At 40.7% G+C, this 19,650-nt stretch overlaps 1 protein-coding gene across 1 annotated transcript in view; it reads left to right on the plus strand.

The window, feature by feature from the left end:
* Nucleotides 1-18,682, plus strand: part of GOLPH3 (golgi phosphoprotein 3) — a 52,095-nt gene extending 33,413 nt beyond the window's left edge. The window contains exons 3-4 of the mRNA XM_053592630.1: nucleotides 8,575-8,689; nucleotides 16,758-18,682. Of these exons, the coding sequence (XP_053448605.1) occupies nucleotides 8,575-8,689; nucleotides 16,758-17,182 (540 nt within the window). The 3' untranslated portion in view covers nucleotides 17,183-18,682. The remainder of the gene's footprint in view (nucleotides 1-8,574; nucleotides 8,690-16,757) is intronic.
* Nucleotides 18,683-19,650: the final 968 nt, after the last annotated feature.

Consider the following 19,650-nt stretch of genomic DNA (forward strand, 5'->3'; position numbering starts at 1 on the left):
TTATGAAATAGAATAGTATTTTTATTTCATATTACTGTACAACCATAGTGATTTATGGAGGAAAAACATACCTTAGGAAGCTGCCATTGTAGTTATCAATGAAATACAAGGTTGGAAAATTAAATTCCATAGAAAAAAATGCTATTAGGGTGGCACCTGTGGCTCAGTGAGTAGGGTGCCGGCCCCATATACCGAGAGTGGCGGGTTCGGACCCAGCCCCGGCCAAACTGCAACAGAAAAATAGCCAGGCGTTGTCGTGCGTGCCTGTAGTCCCAGCTGCTCGGGAGGCTGAGGCAAGAGAATCGCGTAAGCCCAAAAGCTAGAGGTTGCTGTGAGCCGTGTGACGCCACGGCACTCTACCCAAGGGCGGTACAGTGAGACTCTGTCTCTATAAAAAAAAAAAAAAAAAGAAAGAAAAAAGTGCTATATACCTCATTGCTGAATATCACTATGGTCACCTTTGAAGTACTCCCCTCAGAAAGCTATGCATTGACCCTAGCACTTGATGGACTCTTCAAAAGCACTTTTTCTAGGATGAATTGTGAACTTAGTTGTTAGACCTTGTATGACAGCATCTCTGGTCATTCCAGAAAAAGAGCTCCAAAATTGTATTGTCTTTTGGTAAAATACTTCATATGATTTAATTTGCTGATTTAAAAATAATTATTGATCTTATTAAGATGATGCACATATACTAGTATAAAATCAAATTTTACTAACAGAAAATAATCTTTTGCCTACCCTTTCTTATTCTTTAGTTCTGTTTCTGATAGGCAGCTATTTTCAGTCCTTGTATTAGCTTCCCAGAGTTGCCTTAACACATTATGATGGCAGGTTAGTAGGTTAAAACAATAGCAGTGTATTCTCTTAGAGTTCTGGAGGCTAGAGGTCTGAAATCAAGGTATGTGCTATGCTCTCTTCAAAGGCTCTTTGGAGATTCTGTTCCTCACCTCTTCCAGCTTCTGGTCATTCCAGATGTTCCTTGGCTTCTGGCTGCATCTGTCTGTGCTGTCTTCACACCACCTTTCCCTTTGTGTATCTCTTATGCTTTGTCATTGCATTTAGGGCCCATCTGGATAATGCACAACAGAGACCCCTTTCCCAAATTGGGTTCTGAGAGTTGGGATGTGGACACTTTGGGGGCCACCATTCAGCTATCTATTGTTCTCTTAGTTATTTCTTTTAAAATAAACTTAGACTGGCTCGGTGCCTGTAGCTCAGTGGCTAGGGTGCCAGCCACATACACTGGAGCTGGTGGGTTTGAATCCAGCCTGGGCCTACTAAACAACAATGACAACTACAACCAAAAAAATAGCCAGGCACTGTGGCGGGTGCCTGTAGTCCCAGCTAATTGGGAGGCTGAGGCAAGAGAATGGCATAAGCCCAAGAGTTTGAGGTTGCTGTGTCACTACCCGCACGAGGGCACAAAGTGAGACTGTCTCAAAAAACAAACAAACAAACAAAAGACAAAACTTGGTCTCAGCTTGAGGTACTGTTTACTTTCTATCAGATTAATATTTGGCTTTTTATGTCCTGCCTCCTCTTGTCCCCTAATCTTTCTAATTAATTTCTATCATAAATTTAGCCAGAATAGTAATGATTGTTTATATTATTTCAACTATGTTGACACTATTTTCTGCACAGTTATGTCTTATGATAGTTTCCTTTCTTATATAATTTTTTCCTCCTGTAGCCAATAATCACGTCTTTGCTTTTTTCCCCCCTGTTTTCTGTATAGGCATTCTTTTTTTTTTTTTTGTAGTTTTTGGCCGGGGCTGGGTTTGAACCCGCCATCTCCAGCATATGGGGCCGGCCCCCTACTCCTTTGAGCCACAGGCACTGCCCTGTATAGGTCTTCTTGTTTTTTTCTTTTTCTTTTTTTATTGGTTGGGATTCATCGAGGGTATAAAGAATTAAGTTACATTGATTGCATTGTTAGAGTTCCTCCTATAATTGTGTCCTGCCCCCAAGGGGTGTGCCATACACGGTGAACCTCCATCCTCTAATTTTTTTTTTAAATGCTTCATCAGAGAAAAATAATTACTAACTTTCAAATACTCCGATATATCAGATTCGACAGTCTGGACTGGTTATCTCAGGTTCTGTTGCATACTGTCCTGTGACATTCTATTGTATTCAACCCTATTTCTTCTTTTGTTTGGAGACAGTCTCACTAGGTTGCCCTCGGTAGAGTGCCATGGCATCACACAGCTCACAGCAACCTCAAACTCTTGGGCTAAAGCGATTCTCTTGCCTCAGCCTCCCAAGTAGCTGGGACTACAGCTGCCCACCACAACACCTGGCTATTTTTTTGTTCCAGTTGTTGAACTGGTCCGGGCTGGTTCAAATTCACCACCTTTGGTGTATGTGGCTGGTGCTGTGCTACGGGTGTCGAGCCAACCTTATGTTTTTTGAGCTTGTATTTTACTTCCGTCTTTTTGGGGAGAAACTGCTTTGAGATTCCAAAACATGCCTAAAAATACCTTTATTGTATCTCATTTTGTATCTCATTTTTATTTGACAACTTGGCTGAGAATGGAATATTAGGTTTAACTCATTTTTCCACAGAAATTTGAAGGCATTGCTCCATTGTCTTTTTTTTGAGACAGTCTCACTTTCTCGCCCTCAGTAGAGTGCTGTGGCGTCATAGCTCACAGCAACCTCAAATTCTTGGACTCAAGGAATTCTGCCTCAGCCTCCCAAGTAGCTAGGACTACAGACAGGTGCCCACCACAACATCCAGCTATTTTTAGAGATGAAGTCTCTCTCTGACTCAGGCTGGTCTCAGGCAATTCACCTGCCTCAGCCTCCCAAGTGCTAGGATTACAGGTGTGAGCCTGGCCTCTCTATTGTCTTCTAATATACAGAGTTGCTTTTAAAGCCTGCTGCACTAGTTATTTTCATTCTTTGTGTGATTGATTTTTCCTCTCTGGAAACATTCGGAATCTTCTGTTATCTCTGGTGTTCTGAAATTGTATGAGGTCTTAAGGTGGGTCAGTTTAAATTCATTATGTATGAGGTCTTTCAGTTTGGAAATGTGTATCTTTTGGTTTCGGGACATTTTCTTATATTTTTGGCATCTTCTACCCTCCATTTTTCTAGAATTGTAAGTTGGATGTGGACTTCTTGGCTGTTTCTTTTTTTTTTTTTTTTTTTGAGACAGAGTCTCAAGCTGTTGCCCTGGTTAGAGTGCTGTAGTATCACAACTCACAGCAACCTCAAACTCCTGGGCTCAAGCGACTCTTCTGCCTCAGCCTGGAATTCCAAGCAGCTGGGACCACAGGCGGCTGCCACAACGCCAGACTATTTTTTAGTTGTTGTTGTCATTGTTTTATTTATTTATTATTATTATTTTTTTTTTGTAGAGACAGAGTCTCACTTTATGGCCCTCGGTAGAGTGCCGTGGCCTCACACAGCTCACAGCAACCTCCAACTCCTTGGCTTAAGCGATTCTCTTGCTTCAGCCTCCTGAGTAGCTGGGACGACAGGCGCCCGCCACAACGCCCGGCTATTTTTTGGTTGCAGTTTGGCCAGGGCCGGGTTTGAACCCGTCACCCTCGGTATATGGGGCTGGCGCCTTACTGACTGAGCCACAGGCGCCGCCCGTTGTCATTGTTGTTTGTCTGTCCCAGGCAGGGTTCAAACCTGACAGCCTTAGTGTATATCAGGTACAGCTAGCGCTGTAACCACTGTGCTACGGGCGCCGAGCCTTATTGGCTGTTTTTTTGTTTGTTTGTTTTTCTTTTCATTTGCAGGTTTTGGCTGGGGCTGGGTTTGAACCCACCACTTCCAGCAGGTGGGGCCGGCGCCCCACTCCTTTGAGCCACAGGCACCTGCCCCCTTATTGGCTGTTTTTTAAAGAGTTGTCCTCTAATTCTACTGTTGAGTTTTTTTATTAAGGTTTTTGATTTCCATGAATACTTCTTTGATTTTTTTTTTATTTACAGTGGTTTCTTGTTTTATGGATGTAATGTCTTCTTTTAGATCTCTGAGAATATAACTGTTCTTTTTCAGAGTTATTGTCCTTTTTTTGTCTTTTTTTTTTTTTTTTTTGAGATGGAGTCTCACGTTGTCATCCTTGGTAGAGTGTCGTGGCATCACAGCTCACAGCAGCCTTGGCTCAGTCTCCTGAGTAGCTGGGACTACAGGTGCCTGCCATAACGCCTGGCTATTTTTAGAGATGGGGTCTTGCTTTTGCTCAGACTGGTCTTGAACCCGTGAGCTCAGGCAGTCCACCTGTCTTGGCCTCCCAGAGTGCTAAGATTATAGGTGTGAGCCACTGCACCTGGCCCTTTTTTGTCTTTTCTTGGAAGTTTTCCTTCAAATGTTGATTATGTGTTTGTATTTAGTAATGATCCATCACTCCCCCTTAAAAAAAAACCCATGAAGTAGAAATTATGTTTGAACAGAGCATATTTATTTGTGGACCACATTTATTACTGAAAAAAATTTTTTATTTTATTTATTTATTTTTTTTGGTCTTTATCGCCCTTGGTAGAGTACCGTGGCGTCACAGCTCATAGCAACCTCACTCTCCTGGGCTTAGGCGATTCTCTTGCCTCAGCTTTGTCACAGCTCATAGCAACTTCACTCTCCTGGGCTTAGGCGATTCTCTTGCCTCAGCTTTCTGAGTAGCTGGGACTACAGGCACCCACCACAACTCCGGCTATTTTTTTGTTGCAATGTGGCCGGTGCCGGGTTTGAACCCACCACCCTCAGTATATGGGTCTGTAGCACTAAGGCACAGGCATCACCTACATTTTTTTTTTTTTTTTTTTTGAATGAAGTACTTCATGATGCAGCGCCTGTGGCTCGAAGGAGTAGGCAGGCACCGGCCCCATATGCTGGAGGTGGCAGGTTCAAACCCAGCCCCAGCAAGAAACTGCAAAAAAAAAATGAAGTACTTCATGTCATTGTTGTGCAGGAGCCAAGCTAATCTACCTGGTATTCTGTTTTTTTTTTTTTTTTTATTACTGAATTTGAAAAAGGAGTTTAGAACTTAACTCTATGAGTCATTGAAGAGTTTTAAGCAGAAGCAGTGGAATGTCACAAGATTTCCCTTTTAGAAAGGTCATTTAGGGGAATGGCTTGAAAAAGGGCTAAAACTAGGCTTGGTGCCTGTAGCTCAAGCAGCTAAGGTGCCAGCCACATACACCAGAGCTGGAGGGTTTGAATTGGGCCTGGGCCTGCCAAACAATGACAACTACAACCAAAAAAAAAAAAGAAAAAAATAGCCGCGTTGTGGCGGCAAAAAAAAGAAAAAAAGAAAAATAGCCCGGCATTGTGGCGGGTGCTTATTGTCTCAGCAACTTAGGAGGCCGAGGCAAGAGAATCACTTAAGCCCAGGAGTTGGAGTTTGCGGTGAGCTGTGACACCATGGATGGCACTCTACCCAGGGCAATAGCTTGAGGTCCTGTCTCAAAAAAAAGGGCTAAAACTAGTTCAGGGAAATTAATTAATCCAAGTGAAAGATAACCAGATTAGGTAGATGGATTACAGTCTCCCCTTAGTATCCTCAGTGGGTTGTTTCTAGGCCGCCCCTTGAATGTCAGAATCTGTAGATGCTCATGTTCCTTTTATAAAATGGTATCGTATTTGCATGTAACCTATGTGAATACTCCGGTATATTTTAAATCACAATACCTAATAGTGTAAATGCTATGTAAATAGTTGTTAAACTGTATTTTAAAATTTGTATTTTAAAAAATTCTGTTGTTTTTAGTTCAGTCATTTTCCCCTGCAACTATTATTTTTATTTCCCTATCCCCAATTTTTTTTTAAGACAGAGTCTCAACTATGTCGCCCTTGGTAGAGTGCTGTGGCATCACAGCTCTCAGCAACTTCAAACTGTTGGGCTGAAGCAATTCTCTTGCCTCAGCCTCCCAAGTAGCTGGAACTACGGATGTCTGCCACAATGCCCAGCTATTTTTTTGTTGTTGTTGTGGTAGTTGTCATTATTGTTTAGTAGACCTGGGCCAGGTTTGAACCTGCCAGCCCTGGTGTGTGTGGCCGGCCCCATAATCACTGAGCTACGGGCCCTGCGCCAACCCCACATATTTTTGATCCACAGTTGATTAAATCTGCATATATGAAAGGCTGCCTGTAAAGGCAAGGATGAAGAAAAGTAATACATTTGAGAGAGATTTAGGGGACAGAACTTCATAAGAAAAAAGATGATCCACTTATTCCTAGTTTATCATGACACTTACGTAACACCTCTGGCAAAGGGCTGTGCGTGAGGGTGTACATCAAGGCCAGAGTGCAATGGACATAGGAGGGGGGATGGGAAGTAAGAAGTAGTGGCATGGCCATAATATGGACACATCACTTTTTCTCCAGAGATTCTTTTTTTTTTTTTCCTTGTTTTCTTAGCTTTTACTGAAAGCATGGTCGAGAATAGCACTGTCCAGTGGAACTTTCTTCAGTGATAAAAAGGTTCTTATGTACACTGTTCAATGTGGTAGCCACTAGCCAATAGTGTCTAGTAGGCAGATACTTAAGCATCTGAAATGAGGTTAGGGGAAAGCAAGGCATACTAGAAATGAAAGCGTACTTTTGAAGACTCAGTTTGGGGAAAAAAATTAAAAATATTTGTTACATGTGAATATTTTGGCTTATTTGGTTTCATCAACCATATTAAAATTACCTTTTCCTTTTTAAGTATAACTACTAAAAAATTTGTGACTTGATTTGTGGCTTATATTGTGGTTCTTGTAATATTTCTATTGGGTCATAAACTCAGATATTGTATATGTATTTTTTCACCTTTTATAAGATTGAGCAACAAGATCAAGATCACTTTCTTGAGGATAAAAGTATTGTTAAATTTTATGACATTTAAATATCTGACATTGTAAGGTAATAGAACAGATTGAATTTTGGTATTATAGAACTTTAACTACAAATTTCTTGCTTAGCCAACAAGATCTGTGACGGCTATAGAGATCTAATACTTGGCTGAAGTGTTACATATTTTTTTCTTCTGTCCTTGCTCTGGATTTTCTGCTCTTAATGTGGACTCTATGTCCCGACATAGTTTTAAACAAAATTTATAGTATTTAAAAATTGATATAATCAAACCTGTTGGTATTTAAAATTTCTGGTAATGGTGGCAGTTTTAAAAAATCTTTCTTACCCTTAAACTTACATTTCCAATTTAAATCTTTATGTTTATTGTGGCATAAACTTAGAAGAGCCTAGTCTTACCGAAATTTTGCTCTCAATTTGCTAGCCAATTGTTTTTAATGACATTGAAAAATGTGTTTCTCCACTGATGTGAAATGCCACCTTTATAATATTGAATATTTGTGCTGGTCTGTTTGTACTTGCTGTAACTGAGTAATTTGTAAAGAAGGGAGATTGATTGGTCTCATGGTTTTGCAGACTGCACAAGAAGCATGACATCAGCATCTGGTTCTGGTGAGGCCTCAGGAAGCTTTCATTCCTGAAGGTGGTGAAAAGGGGAGAAGTGAGAGAGAGGATATGGGGCCAAGTTCTTAAAGTGCTGTGGCATCACAGCTCTCAGCAACCCAAAACTCTCTATTGCTTAAGCCCAACAGTTCGAGGTTACTGAGAGCTGTGATGCCACAGCACTCTCTAAGTGTCTCCTTTCCTGTGAGCTAACTGGACAAGAACTTAAGCAGTTACTGAGGGGGAGCACAAAGCCATTTATGAGGGACCCATGACCCAAATACTTCCCATCAACTTCCACCTCTAACATGAGGAATCAAATTTTGACATGAGATTTTGGGAGAAGAATACCCAAACCATTATCACTATCCTTATCTGAAAATGCATGTGAACACAAGTTTAATATTTCAGGAAGTTTGGATTTTGGAATATTTGTATTAATTCTTGATTTGAACATCTGTAATCTCAAGTCCAGAATGCTTCAGTGAATGCCATGTTGGTGCTCAAAAAGTTTCAGATTTTGGAAGATTTCAGATGTTTGGATTAGGGATACTCAACCTGTACTAAATTCTTACCTGTACTTGAGACTGTTTCTAGAACTAATGATAATGTTTCAAAAATCAAAGTTCACTAATAGATTATAATGAGTATAAACTGTCCTAGCAATTTGCTTTACCGATTATTATAGAGTAGTTTTATTTTCATTCATTATTTTAGCAGATGTGGTTAATTACAAATTAAATTTTCTTAATACAGAAGTAATTTAAAATCTGGACTTTGATTCTAAATGAACACTTTGGACTTTGAGCATAGTGAGTTTTTTTAGAGACAGTCTCACTTTGTTACCCTTGGTAGAGTGCCGTGGCGTCACGGCTCACAGCAAACTCCAGCTCTTCGGCTTAGGTGATTCTCTTGCCTCGGCTTCCCAAGTAGCTGGGACTACAGGTGCCCGCCACAATGCCTGCCTATTTTTTTGTTGCAGTTTGGCCGGGACCAGGTTTGAACCCATCACCCTCGGTATATGGGGCTAGCGCTATACTCACTGAGCCACAGGTGCCGCCCAGCATAGTGAATTATTTACATAATGGTTTGGTTTTCACTTAATAAGATCAAGTCAGAAAAAGACATCACTGGATTTTTTCATTCTTATTGGTTACATTTTAGGTAATCTGTAAGTCGGATGCGCCAACAGGAGATGTCCTTCTTGATGAAGCTCTGAAGCACGTTAAGGAGACTCAGCCTCCAGAAACGGTCCAGAACTGGATTGAATTACTTAGTGGTAAGCTGCTGTGTGTATAAACCAAAAACTGAAATCCATCTAAAAGATTGTGTAAAAAGTTTAAAATCCTTTTGAAAGGAGCCTACATAAAATAGCCAGAAGCTTGCTTGTTTATTTAGGCAAACTTGAAAGTTATCCATCATTGAGGTGGGGGAGAATAGTTTTCATGAGATTTTATACTCTTTATTAAGACAGACGGGCGGCGCCTGTGGCTCAGTCGGTAAGGCGCCGGCCCCATATACCGAGGGTGGCGGGTTCAAACCTGGCCCCGGCCAAACTGCAAACCAAAAAATAGCTGGGCGTTGTGGTGGGCGCCTGGAGTCCCAGCTACTCGGGAGGCTGAGGCAAGAGAATCACTTAAGCCCAGGAGTTGGAGGTTGCTGTGAGCTGTGTGAGGCCACGGCACTTACCAAGGGCCATAAAGTGAGACTCTGTCTCTACAAAGAAAAAAAAAAAAAGACTGAGTAGGTATCATTTGAAATATTCTTCCTTAGAGCTCTTGACATTCTTTATCAAAATCACCCTATACTACCTTATTCTGGATAGACTTGGTTAAACTGTGGTCATAACCAACCCTAAAACTTGAGTGGCTTAAAAAACAAAAAGAATTTATTTCTCATTTAGGCTGTAAATCAGTCACACGCCACTTCATTCTCCCTCTGGTAGCCAGGCAATGGAAGCTACCATCGCCTGGAGCAGTAGCCATCATCATCAGGAGAGGAGGAGGAGTGTAGCAGATCACTGTGGCGCTCATAAGTTTCTGCTCAGAAATGATATGTGTTTCATGTTTCATTGATGAGAGCAAATCACACGGCCTTTCCTGCAACCTTGGGGAGGTAAACCTGAAATGTTTGATAGCAAAAATGACATTTAAGTTATTTGTGTATTTGTCTCATCTAGTTGTAAAGCTACTTGAGTATGAGACCTAAGTTATCTTGTTGTTCAGCTGTTACAGAAAACAGCTGCTGCATACATTTATTGTTATCTTATGTCATGTTCCAACATATCAGTATTCAGAGTAACTTATAAAGGTAATTGGTCAGTTTCAAAGATTGGTAATGAACATGGTGAGTTTTCTCACATATAAATAAGCAGAGTTTTAAAAAATAATAGTCTTATTAGGATGTTCTTTCTTTTTCTTTTCTTTTCTTTTTTTTTGAGACAGAGTCTCACTGTGTCACTTTCCAGAGTGCTGTGGTGTCATAGCTTACAGCAAACTCAAACTATTGGGCTTAAGCAATTCTCTTGCCTCAGCCATCCAAGTAGCTGGGACTACAGGTGCCCGCCACAACACCCGGCTATTTTTTTGGTGGTGGTATGGTAGTTGTCATTGTTGTTTAGCAGGCCTGGGCCAGGTTTGAACCCATCAGCCTGGGTATATGTGGTCAGCACTCTACCCACTGAACTTCAGGTGCCACCCTAGGATGGTCTTCTTTTGTAAGATTTTGTTTTTGTATTTGTTTATTTAAAAATTAAATACACTCCATTCATAGCTAATGGGACAGTAATGAGCACTTTACACTTAGGGCGAGGTTCAGTCTTCCTTCTGATTGGTAGAAAACATAAACATAGTTTTGAAATTTTTTTATATTTATTTATTTATTTATTTATTTTTGTGTAGCAGGCCCAGGCCAGGTTCGAACCCACCAACCCCAGTGCATGGGGCCGGTGCTCTAACCATTGGGCTGTAGGCACCCAGTTTTGAATTTTTTGACAACTATGTACATTTGATGATGTCTGTTTTTATTTGATTGAGTAAGGGAAATCAAACTCCGTTACTTTCCTACCTTTTGTGCTTGTGACATTGGACTTGTCTTCAGTTGCAGTTTCTGTTGCAAGAATCTTTTTAAAATTACTCTGCTTATTTGATGAGAATTTATTTTGTTAAAACTAGATAATCTGTAAATCCACTCAGCACATATTGACATGTCACAGTACCTATCACAGTGTCAGTGCTCTCTGGGTGAGCCTTCCACATGAACTTGTCATGACATGCATCTAACAGAGACTCAGTGAAGGCATTAATGTCAACTCTACATGTAAAATATTGGCAAATAACAGGTTTTTTTTTGAGGCAGAGTCTCACTATGTCGCCCTCGGTAGAGTACTGTGGCATTACAGCTCAGGCAACCTCAAACTTTTGGGCTTAAGTGATTCTCTTGCCTCAGCCTCCCAAGTAGCTGGGACTACGGGTGCCTGCCACAACGCCTGGCCATTTTCTTGTCGCAGTTGTTGTTTAGCTGGCCAGGGCCAGGCTCCGACCTGCCAGCCTGGGTATATGTGGCTGGCACCGTAACCACTGTGCTACGGGTGCCGAGCCACTAATACAGTTTGTTCAGATAAAAGTGGAAGTGCTGGGCGGTGCCTGTGGCTCAAAGGAGTAGGGTGCCGGCCCCATATGGTGGAGCTGGTGGGTTCAAACCCAGCCTTGGCCAAAAACTGCAAAAAAGCACCACCACCAACAAAAAAGTATAACTGTTGGGCTGGGCACGGTTGCTCACATCTGTAATCCCACACTTGGGAGTCTGAGGAGGGTGGCTTGCTTGAGCTCACAGGTTCGAGACCAGCCTGAGCCAGACTGAGACCTTGTATCTAAAAATAGCTAGATGTTGTGGCAGGTGCCTATAGTCCCAGCTACTTGGGAGACTGAGGCAAGAAAATTGCCTAAGCACAGGAGTTGGAGGTTGCTGTGAGCTGTGACGCCATGGCACTCTACCGAGGACAACATAGTTGAGACGCTGTCTCTAAAAAAAAAAAAAAAAGATGTGTTATAGTGCTAAAGATTCTTCTTAGGGAATGTAGTGACTTTTGGCTTAATTTTCCTATAACCGATGCCCACTTTGATGCTACTTACTACCAAGGGTGATGTTTTCAGACTGTTCACTCATAAACAGTTTCTTTTTCTTATATCATTTGTGCTATTGGCACATTGGACTTTAGTTTAATAATGTATCTTGGCTTGGCACCTGTAGCTCAAGCAGCTAGGGTGCCAGCCACATACACTGGAGCTGGTGGGTTCAAATCCAGCCTGGGCCAGCCAAACAACGATGACAACGACAACCAAAAAATAGCTAGGTGTTGTGGTGGGTGCCTGTAGTCCCAGCTACTTGGGAGGTTGAGGCAAGAGAATCACTTAAGCCCAAGAGTTTGAGGTTGTTGTGAGCTCTGACGCAACGCCACTCTACCCAGGGTGACAGCTTGAGACTCTGTCTCAAAAAACAAACAAAAAAAAGTATCTTAAGACTACCACATTTCCTTTGACAGTTTATATATATATATATCATAAATTAGAATGGCACACAGAAGATTGAATCTCAACATTTGCGACGACTATATACTTCTTAAATTTACCTGTTAAGTAACATTTTATGATGAAGCTTATCAATATAAGTGCTAACTGAACTTGGTTCTCAATTGGGGCTTTATGGCACTATTCTCACATGATTGTGAAAAGATGAGAAGTCTTAAAAACTTTTTTCAAAAGTATTTTTTAGTAAATACAATTAGGATTTTGTAAAAATAGAGTATCCATTTGAATTAGAAATTTGGATAAAATACGAGGCTGATACTTCACAAATTTTTTTTTTTTTTTCTTTTTTCTTTTAAGAGACAGAGTCACACTCTGTTCCCAGACTGGAGTGTGGTGGTATGTTTGTAGCTCACTGTAACCTCAAACTTCTGGGCTCCAGCATTCTCTTCTCCTCAGCCTATTGAGTAGCTGGGTCTATGGGCACACCACCACTGGGCCTTGCTAATTAAAAACATTTGGGGGTGGGGGTTAGAGACGGGATCTTGCTCTGTTGCTCAGGCAAGAAGTTTTATCCTGTTAATTTTAGGTTGGCTATTGATGCCAAAACATTGCCTGAAGGACTCTTACTTGCTCGCTCTTGACATGCATGAGGAATGCCACCATTTCACCTTCAAAAAAGGCTGATCTAGAGTGAGAGGAAGAGGAAATAAAGTACTTTTTTTTTTGTGTGTGTGGGGGGCAGAGTTTCACTTTATTGCCTCCAGTAGAGTGCTGTGGCATCATAACTCATAGTAACGTCAAGCTCTTGGGCTCAAGCAATTCTCTTGCCTCAGCCTCCCAAGTAGAAAAGCATATTTCTTTTCTTCTTCTTCTTCTTTTTTTTTTTTTTTATTTGAGACAGTCTCACTTTATCGCCCTTGGTAGAGTGCTGTGGTGTCACAGCTCACAGCAACCTCCAACTCCTGGCTTAGGGGAGTCTGTTGCCTCAGCCTCCTGAGTAACTGGGACTACAGGCCCCTGCCACAAAGCCCAGCTATTTTTTTGTTGCAGTTTGGCAGGGCCGGGTTTGAACCCGCCACCCTTGGTATATGGGGCTGGCGCCCTACCCACTGAGCCACAGGTGCTGCTCCAGCATATTTCTTTTCAGAAAATATCTGCTTCCCACCTAATGAGAGTATCAGGATATCAGCTTGCTGATGAAATTTTTTTTATACTATAGTATTTACCATTTTAATTATTTTAAAGCATATAGTTCTGTGGCTTAGCCTGCTGATGTTTAAATTTTTTTTAAATTTTTAGTTGCTTAAAGATAGTATATGGTATCAAATACCAATTATTGCAACAATACTGACATAGGTGCTATAAAACTTAAAAAACAGGTGGTTTCAGACTGAAAATCTTAAAATCCATTTGGGGAACAATTGTATCAGTCTAATAATTTTATAACAGACGAGAGTAAAAGTACCGAAAGTTCAGTAGTTCAGAGGAAAGAGGAATTTGGGGGAACTTTAGTAGCTGGAAGAGATGGTAGAAGCCGGGCGAGGCCTTTTAAGTGTAAGAATGAGATACGGAGAAGGAAGCACAGGCTCGGCGCCTGTAGAACAGTGGTTACGGCACCAGCTACGTACATCGAGGCTGGCGGGTTTGACCCTGGCTCAGCCCAACTAAAACAACAGTGACAACAACAAAACAGTCGTGTGTTGTAGTGGGTGCCTGTAGCCCCAGACTTGGGAGGCTGAGAGAAGAGAATCTCTTAAGCCCAGGAGTTTAAGGTTGCTGTGAACTGTGATGCTAGGGCACTCTACTGAGGCGACATACTGAGACTGTCTCAAAAAACAAAAAAAAAAAGGAAGTGTACTTGTGCAGAGGAGCTGACGAAGTGGTCAAGTTGGTGTATCTCCTCACATAGGCTCACTAGGTTTCTCTTCTGGGACTCAGTTTGGTGAACAAAAAGTGTGCTACTTTTTGCCCATCCTCTGAAAAGTCATTTTACTTACTTTATCTAGATTTCTATTATGGTGAGAGGGCAAGTCCAGGACTGATTAGTCTATCACAGCCCCCTGTTACTACTATATTAAGTACAGTAAAATAACTATCTATGGCCAATTGAACAGTAAACTGTATTGTCAGCACTTTAATTAAGATTTTAAAGAGGTCCATTAGAACTTTCTGTGATGATGAAAATGTTCTATTTCTGTGCTTTCTGGTTGTAGCCCCTGGGTACAGGTGCCTAGTGTGTACTTGAAAGTTGGCTAGTGCAACTGAAGAGCTGAAATTTTTTTATTAATAATTCACTGAGCATGGTGCCTGTAATCCTAGCATTCTGGGAGGCCGAGGTAAGTAGATTGCTTGAGCTTAGGAGTTCGAGACCACCCTGAGCAAGAGTGAGACTCTGTCTCTTCTAAAATAGAAAAACTAGCTAGGTATGTGGCACATGGCTATAGTCTCAGCCACATGAGAGGATTAGGTAAGAGGATCACTTGAGCCCAAGAATTTGTGGTTGGCAGTCTGAGTAAGAGTGAGACCCCATCTCTACCAAAAATAGAAAAACTAGCTATGTGTTAGGGCACATGTTTATAGTCCCAGCTACTTGGGAGGCTGAGGCAAGAGGATCACTTGAGTCCCTCTGTAATTGTTAACAGGACATGATATTTCCAATTTTTTTTATTAGTTTGACATTTAAGAATAGCTCCTTGCCAGCTGGGTATGGTGGCTCACGCCTGTAATCCTAGCACTCTGGGAGGCTGAGGTGCGTGGATCACTTGAGCTCAGGAGTTCAAGACCAGCCTAAGCAAGAGTGAGACCCTGTCTCTATTTTTTTTTTTTTTTTTTTTGTAGAGACAGAGTCTCACTTTATCGCCCTTGGTAGAGTATCATGGCATTCCAGCTTACAGCAACCTCCAGCTCCTGGGCTTAGGTGATTCTCTTGTCTCAGCCTCCCCAGTAGCTAAGACTACAGGCGCCTGCCACAATGCCCGGCTATTTTTTTTTTTGTTGTTGCAGTTTAGCCGGGGCTGGATTTGAACCTGCCACCCTCGGTATATGGGGTCGACCCCCTACTCACTGAGCCACAGGTGCCACCCCGAGACCCTGTCTCTATTAAAAATAGAAAAGTTATCTGGGCTTTGTGGTAGGTGCCTATAGTCCTAGCTACTTGGGCGGCTGAGGCAGGAGGATTGCTTGAGCCTAAGAATTTGAGGTTCCTGTGAGCTATGAAGCTATGTAAGCTTACTCTACCCAGGACAGAGTAAGATTATGTTTTGAAAATAAAACAAATTTAATAGTTCATGTGGTTCGTGACTATTGTCATGGACAGTGCAGTTTAAGGTTTTCTGTCAGTATTATGAAATTTCAGCATTACAGCTTTTTAATTTAAGAAGAGTGCCTCTAGTTGATCTTTAATGTATTCTAATTTAGAAATACTAGAGTATTTTTTAAATTATAAAAAATAGTTATGTGGTTATTGGAGCTTGTTTGGAAAATATAAAAAGTGCAAAAAAGAAAATGTGTCTTGAATACTCTTGAAGATAACCAAGATTATATATGTGTGTATATATATTATATACATATATTTAAATTTTATTTATTTATTTATTTATTTTGAGACAGAGTCTCATTTTTTCACCCTTGGTAGAGTGCCATGGCATCACACAGTTCACAGCAACCTCCAGCTCTTGGGCTTAGGCAATTCTCTTGCCTCAGCCTCCCGAGTAGCTGGGACCATAGGTGCCCGCCACAACACCCATCTATTTTTTTTTTTTTTTTTTGTTGCAGTTTGGCTGGGGTCAGGTTTGAACCCACCACCCTTGGTATATGGGGCCGGGGTCGGGTTTACTCACTGAGCCTATACTCACTGAGCTATAGGCGCCGCCCTATTTATTTATTTTTTTGAGGTGGAGTCTCACTCTGTGCTCCAGGTAGTGTACCGTGGTGTCACAGCTCACAGCAACCTCAAACTCTTGGGCTGACCTGATCCTCTTACCTCAGCCTCCCAAGTAGCTGGTACTACAGGTGCCTGCCACATGCGTGGCTATTTTTAGAGATGGGGTCTCACTCTTGCTCGGGCTGGTCTTGAACTTCTGAGCTCAGGCAATCCAATCCGCTGGCCTCCGCTTCCTATAGTGCTAGGATTACAGGTGTGAGCCACCACACCAAGATTATATTTTGATGTATTCCCTTCTAGTCTTCTATAAAGAAAACAAAAATTTTAGTGAAAAGTGAGTTGATTTTATTTTAAATATTTTTATTTCAAAAGGAAATGTGCATCAATGGCAATATTAAAATGGTGAAAATTTTGTCCTCCTGGCAAATTAGATTGTTACCAAAGATAGCACTGCCTAAACAGGCTTCCATATTTTATAGGCTGCATATATGTAGCAGTTTTAAGAATAGTATATTAATCAGGAAGCTTTTTTTCTTTTGTCTGTGGCAGATTGGTGTTTGACAGAAGGGAATCTTATTTTGCTATTGGCTGCTTTATGACAACCGCTGGCAGGAGGCTGAAACATAATCTTATATTAATTCTTTTCCACATAAGATTAAGGGTGATGATAAAAAAAAAAAAAAGATTAAGGGTGATGGGTTTGAAGACTGCTTTCAGTTTAGTCTTCTGAGTGACTGTTCTGCCTGAGAATGTGCCAGGTGCTTAGATTGCAAAGGGGTTCATGGTCTGATCAAGGAGAAAAACATTGTTGGAATTTCTTCTATTTCTCTGGGGGGGAAGAAATTAGATTTTACTATTCATTTTAATAGCACAAAAATTTTGCAGAATTAGCGGGTAATACTCATCATTTCTAATTTCTGAAATCTTTTGTTTAGGTGAGACATGGAATCCATTAAAATTACATTATCAGTTAAGAAACGTGCGGGAACGATTAGCTAAAAACCTGGTGGAAAAGGGCGTGTTGACAACAGAGAAACAGAACTTCCTACTTTTTGACATGACAACACATCCCCTCACAAATAACAACATTAAGCAGCGCCTCATTAAGAAAGTACAAGAAGCTGTTCTTGACAAATGGGTGAATGACCCCCACCGCATGGACAAGCGCTTGCTGGCCCTTATTTACCTGGCCCACGCCTCTGATGTCCTGGAGAATGCTTTTGCTCCTCTTCTGGATGAGCAGTATGATTTAGCCACCAAGAGAGTGCGGCAGCTTCTCGACTTAGACCCTGAAGTGGAGTGTCTGAAGGCCAACACCAACGAGGTCCTGTGGGCCGTGGTAGCGGCGTTCACTAAATGACTGCTCAGAGTGAGACACTCTCCTTCATGTAAACCAGTAGATTTCCTTCTGTTGTCTTCTGGTTTTCTGCAGTTTGTACTGTCCCACACTATAATCTGCTTTTGTTTCACGAAATGGTGGGTGGCGTTTTCTTTTTGTATGTATGAGGGATTCTGCTGGTACGAGAGGCCTTCCTCTTTCTGTTTTTAAAAAAAGTTTTACTGCCATATTGGCATTCCATTCCCTGTTGCCATTCTCACTGTTACCTGTTGTAGGTTTCTAGTATACTTTGACTCTCAGAGTACCTCCAGTCTCCTCACACATGCACGACTTGTGGATTATCTCAGCTTGAGTTTTCCCACATGTGCGTGTGTGTCTAGCATTCTGCTATGATTCAGACAGAAGTCACAAAAAGGCCTTCAACTCACCAAAGGTAAATATCTGTATCTATTAGGACATTTTCTACATAGACCTCAGTTGTTGAGATGTGTACTTAGCAAATTATTTTTAAATTGAAGCAGCACAGTAAATACTTAATATAAAATGCCCCTTGGATTTTGCTTCCCATGTAAATCTGTTGTATTATTACACTTGTTATAATTTTAACTATTAAATCATAAAGGTCCAATTGTTTCACAAAGCCAGTTTGGATGGGCTGCATTCCAGTTTTGCTGTATATAGTTTGAGTTATATATCAATCGCCCCTTCTGGCCACTCCTGCCCCCATCTTAGTATTTTGCAGATTTAATTAGTTGTATACCTGGTGCCCGTCACTTGCTTCAGAAGTCATTGTTACATGATGGCAAAATAGACCTCATTGAAGGAGAGGAAAAGACATGCATCTGATTGGGCCCAGATTTTTTTGAGCTGTGCCATTCATGGTACTCTTTGCCTATGCATCTCCTTTTTGGAATTTTTTTTCTTTGTGGTCTTTTTTTTTTTTTTTTAATAATTTACATAGGGAAGAGGCTTGTGACCAGTACCAATCTTGAGTACAGATTTTTTTTTCTGTCCACAGTAAATTAATGTCTGCTCTGAAATGTCACTTACCGACTCACACTTTCTTAGGGAAAGAAATCAAATGTCAGTCCTAGCAGATGTTGCATGAAAATGGATAGCAAGTAATGACTACAACTCAGATGATTAAGAATTTTGTAACAGAAAGCTCTGCTATGATTTAATTTTTTATATGCAATTATGATAATTAGCATTGTAAGAGTATAAACCTTTGCTTTTTAAAGCTTATTTTTACTATTTCTTTATCACTGTTTATCCTACCAACATTGGTTTCATAATGTAAATAATATACATTGAACAAATAAATGTCAAATTTTTATTACCATAGTTCATGTTAATAGTGGGGCTTTCAGGTGTTTAGAGATCATTTTGGTTAACATTCAATGCAAAAGTACTAGATGGTGTATAACTCTAGAGTTGAATTTTGAGGGATTCCTTAATATGTATACTATCTTTTTATCTGAAGTAATAAATAAATATGATCTTGAAAGTGCCTGAATCAGAGCAAGCACGTCATTTGTATTTTTGTGTTCTCACGTTTTTGTTTAAATAAAGTTTTACTTGGTATAACATTATGTATTTTAATGCAGTAGTAGCAGACCTTTCTTTAAAGGGCCAGAGAGTAGATATTTTATTTGTGATATGTGTGAGCCATGTATGATGTCTTGTTGCACCTACTTAGCTGCACTGAATGAAAGCTGTCATAGACACTAGGATGTGTTCCAATAGGCTTGTTTACAAAAACAACTGGCCATGAGCTGTGGTTTGCCAGCCTTGGTTTTAATGCATGGAAAAAGATATTCCATCCTTTAAAATAATTGCCTTTACCTCCAGAAGTGACACTACTAGTGGTAAGTAAGTATAGAAACTATTAAAGTTTCTTTTTATAAAATAGATACTGGAAACTGTTAGCAATATACTGGAATTTATTACCAGGTGAAAATTTATTGCTTTTCACTTAAAATGATTTTAGAATCGAGATAATAGATGTTTATGAGGCATTCTTCACTTCATCAGCACCATTGATATTCCCACGCGTGGGGGGGGGGCAGGGCCTCACCTGGACTTCTGTCAGTGTTTGTTTCAGAGCAGAGCACACAGTGAGCTCCACCCATGTGTGACCCTACCTTTCTCTATCCAGAGGAGGGAAACCGAGCGGCTGCTGGTGAGAGTTATCTGGAACTCTTTTTTTCTTTTTCTTTTTTTTTTTTAGAGTTGATTCTATTTATTTTTTATTGTTAAATCATAGCTGTGTACATTAGTGCAATCAAGGGGTTACAACGTGCTGGTTTCATATACAATCTGAAATATTCTCATCGAACTGTTTAATGTATAGCCATGTTTTTCTTATAGTTGTCTTTAATGAAGGAATGATGTGACTCCATGGAAGTAATTATTCTTTGTGGTAGTAGGAGCAGTATTTCCACAGGTTTATGCCACTTTGGTTAAAAGCCTTCAGATACAAGAGTCAG

This window comes from Nycticebus coucang, chromosome 1 (genome assembly GCF_027406575.1).
Source record: "Nycticebus coucang isolate mNycCou1 chromosome 1, mNycCou1.pri, whole genome shotgun sequence".
Classification (NCBI taxonomy): Eukaryota; Metazoa; Chordata; class Mammalia; order Primates; family Lorisidae; genus Nycticebus; species Nycticebus coucang.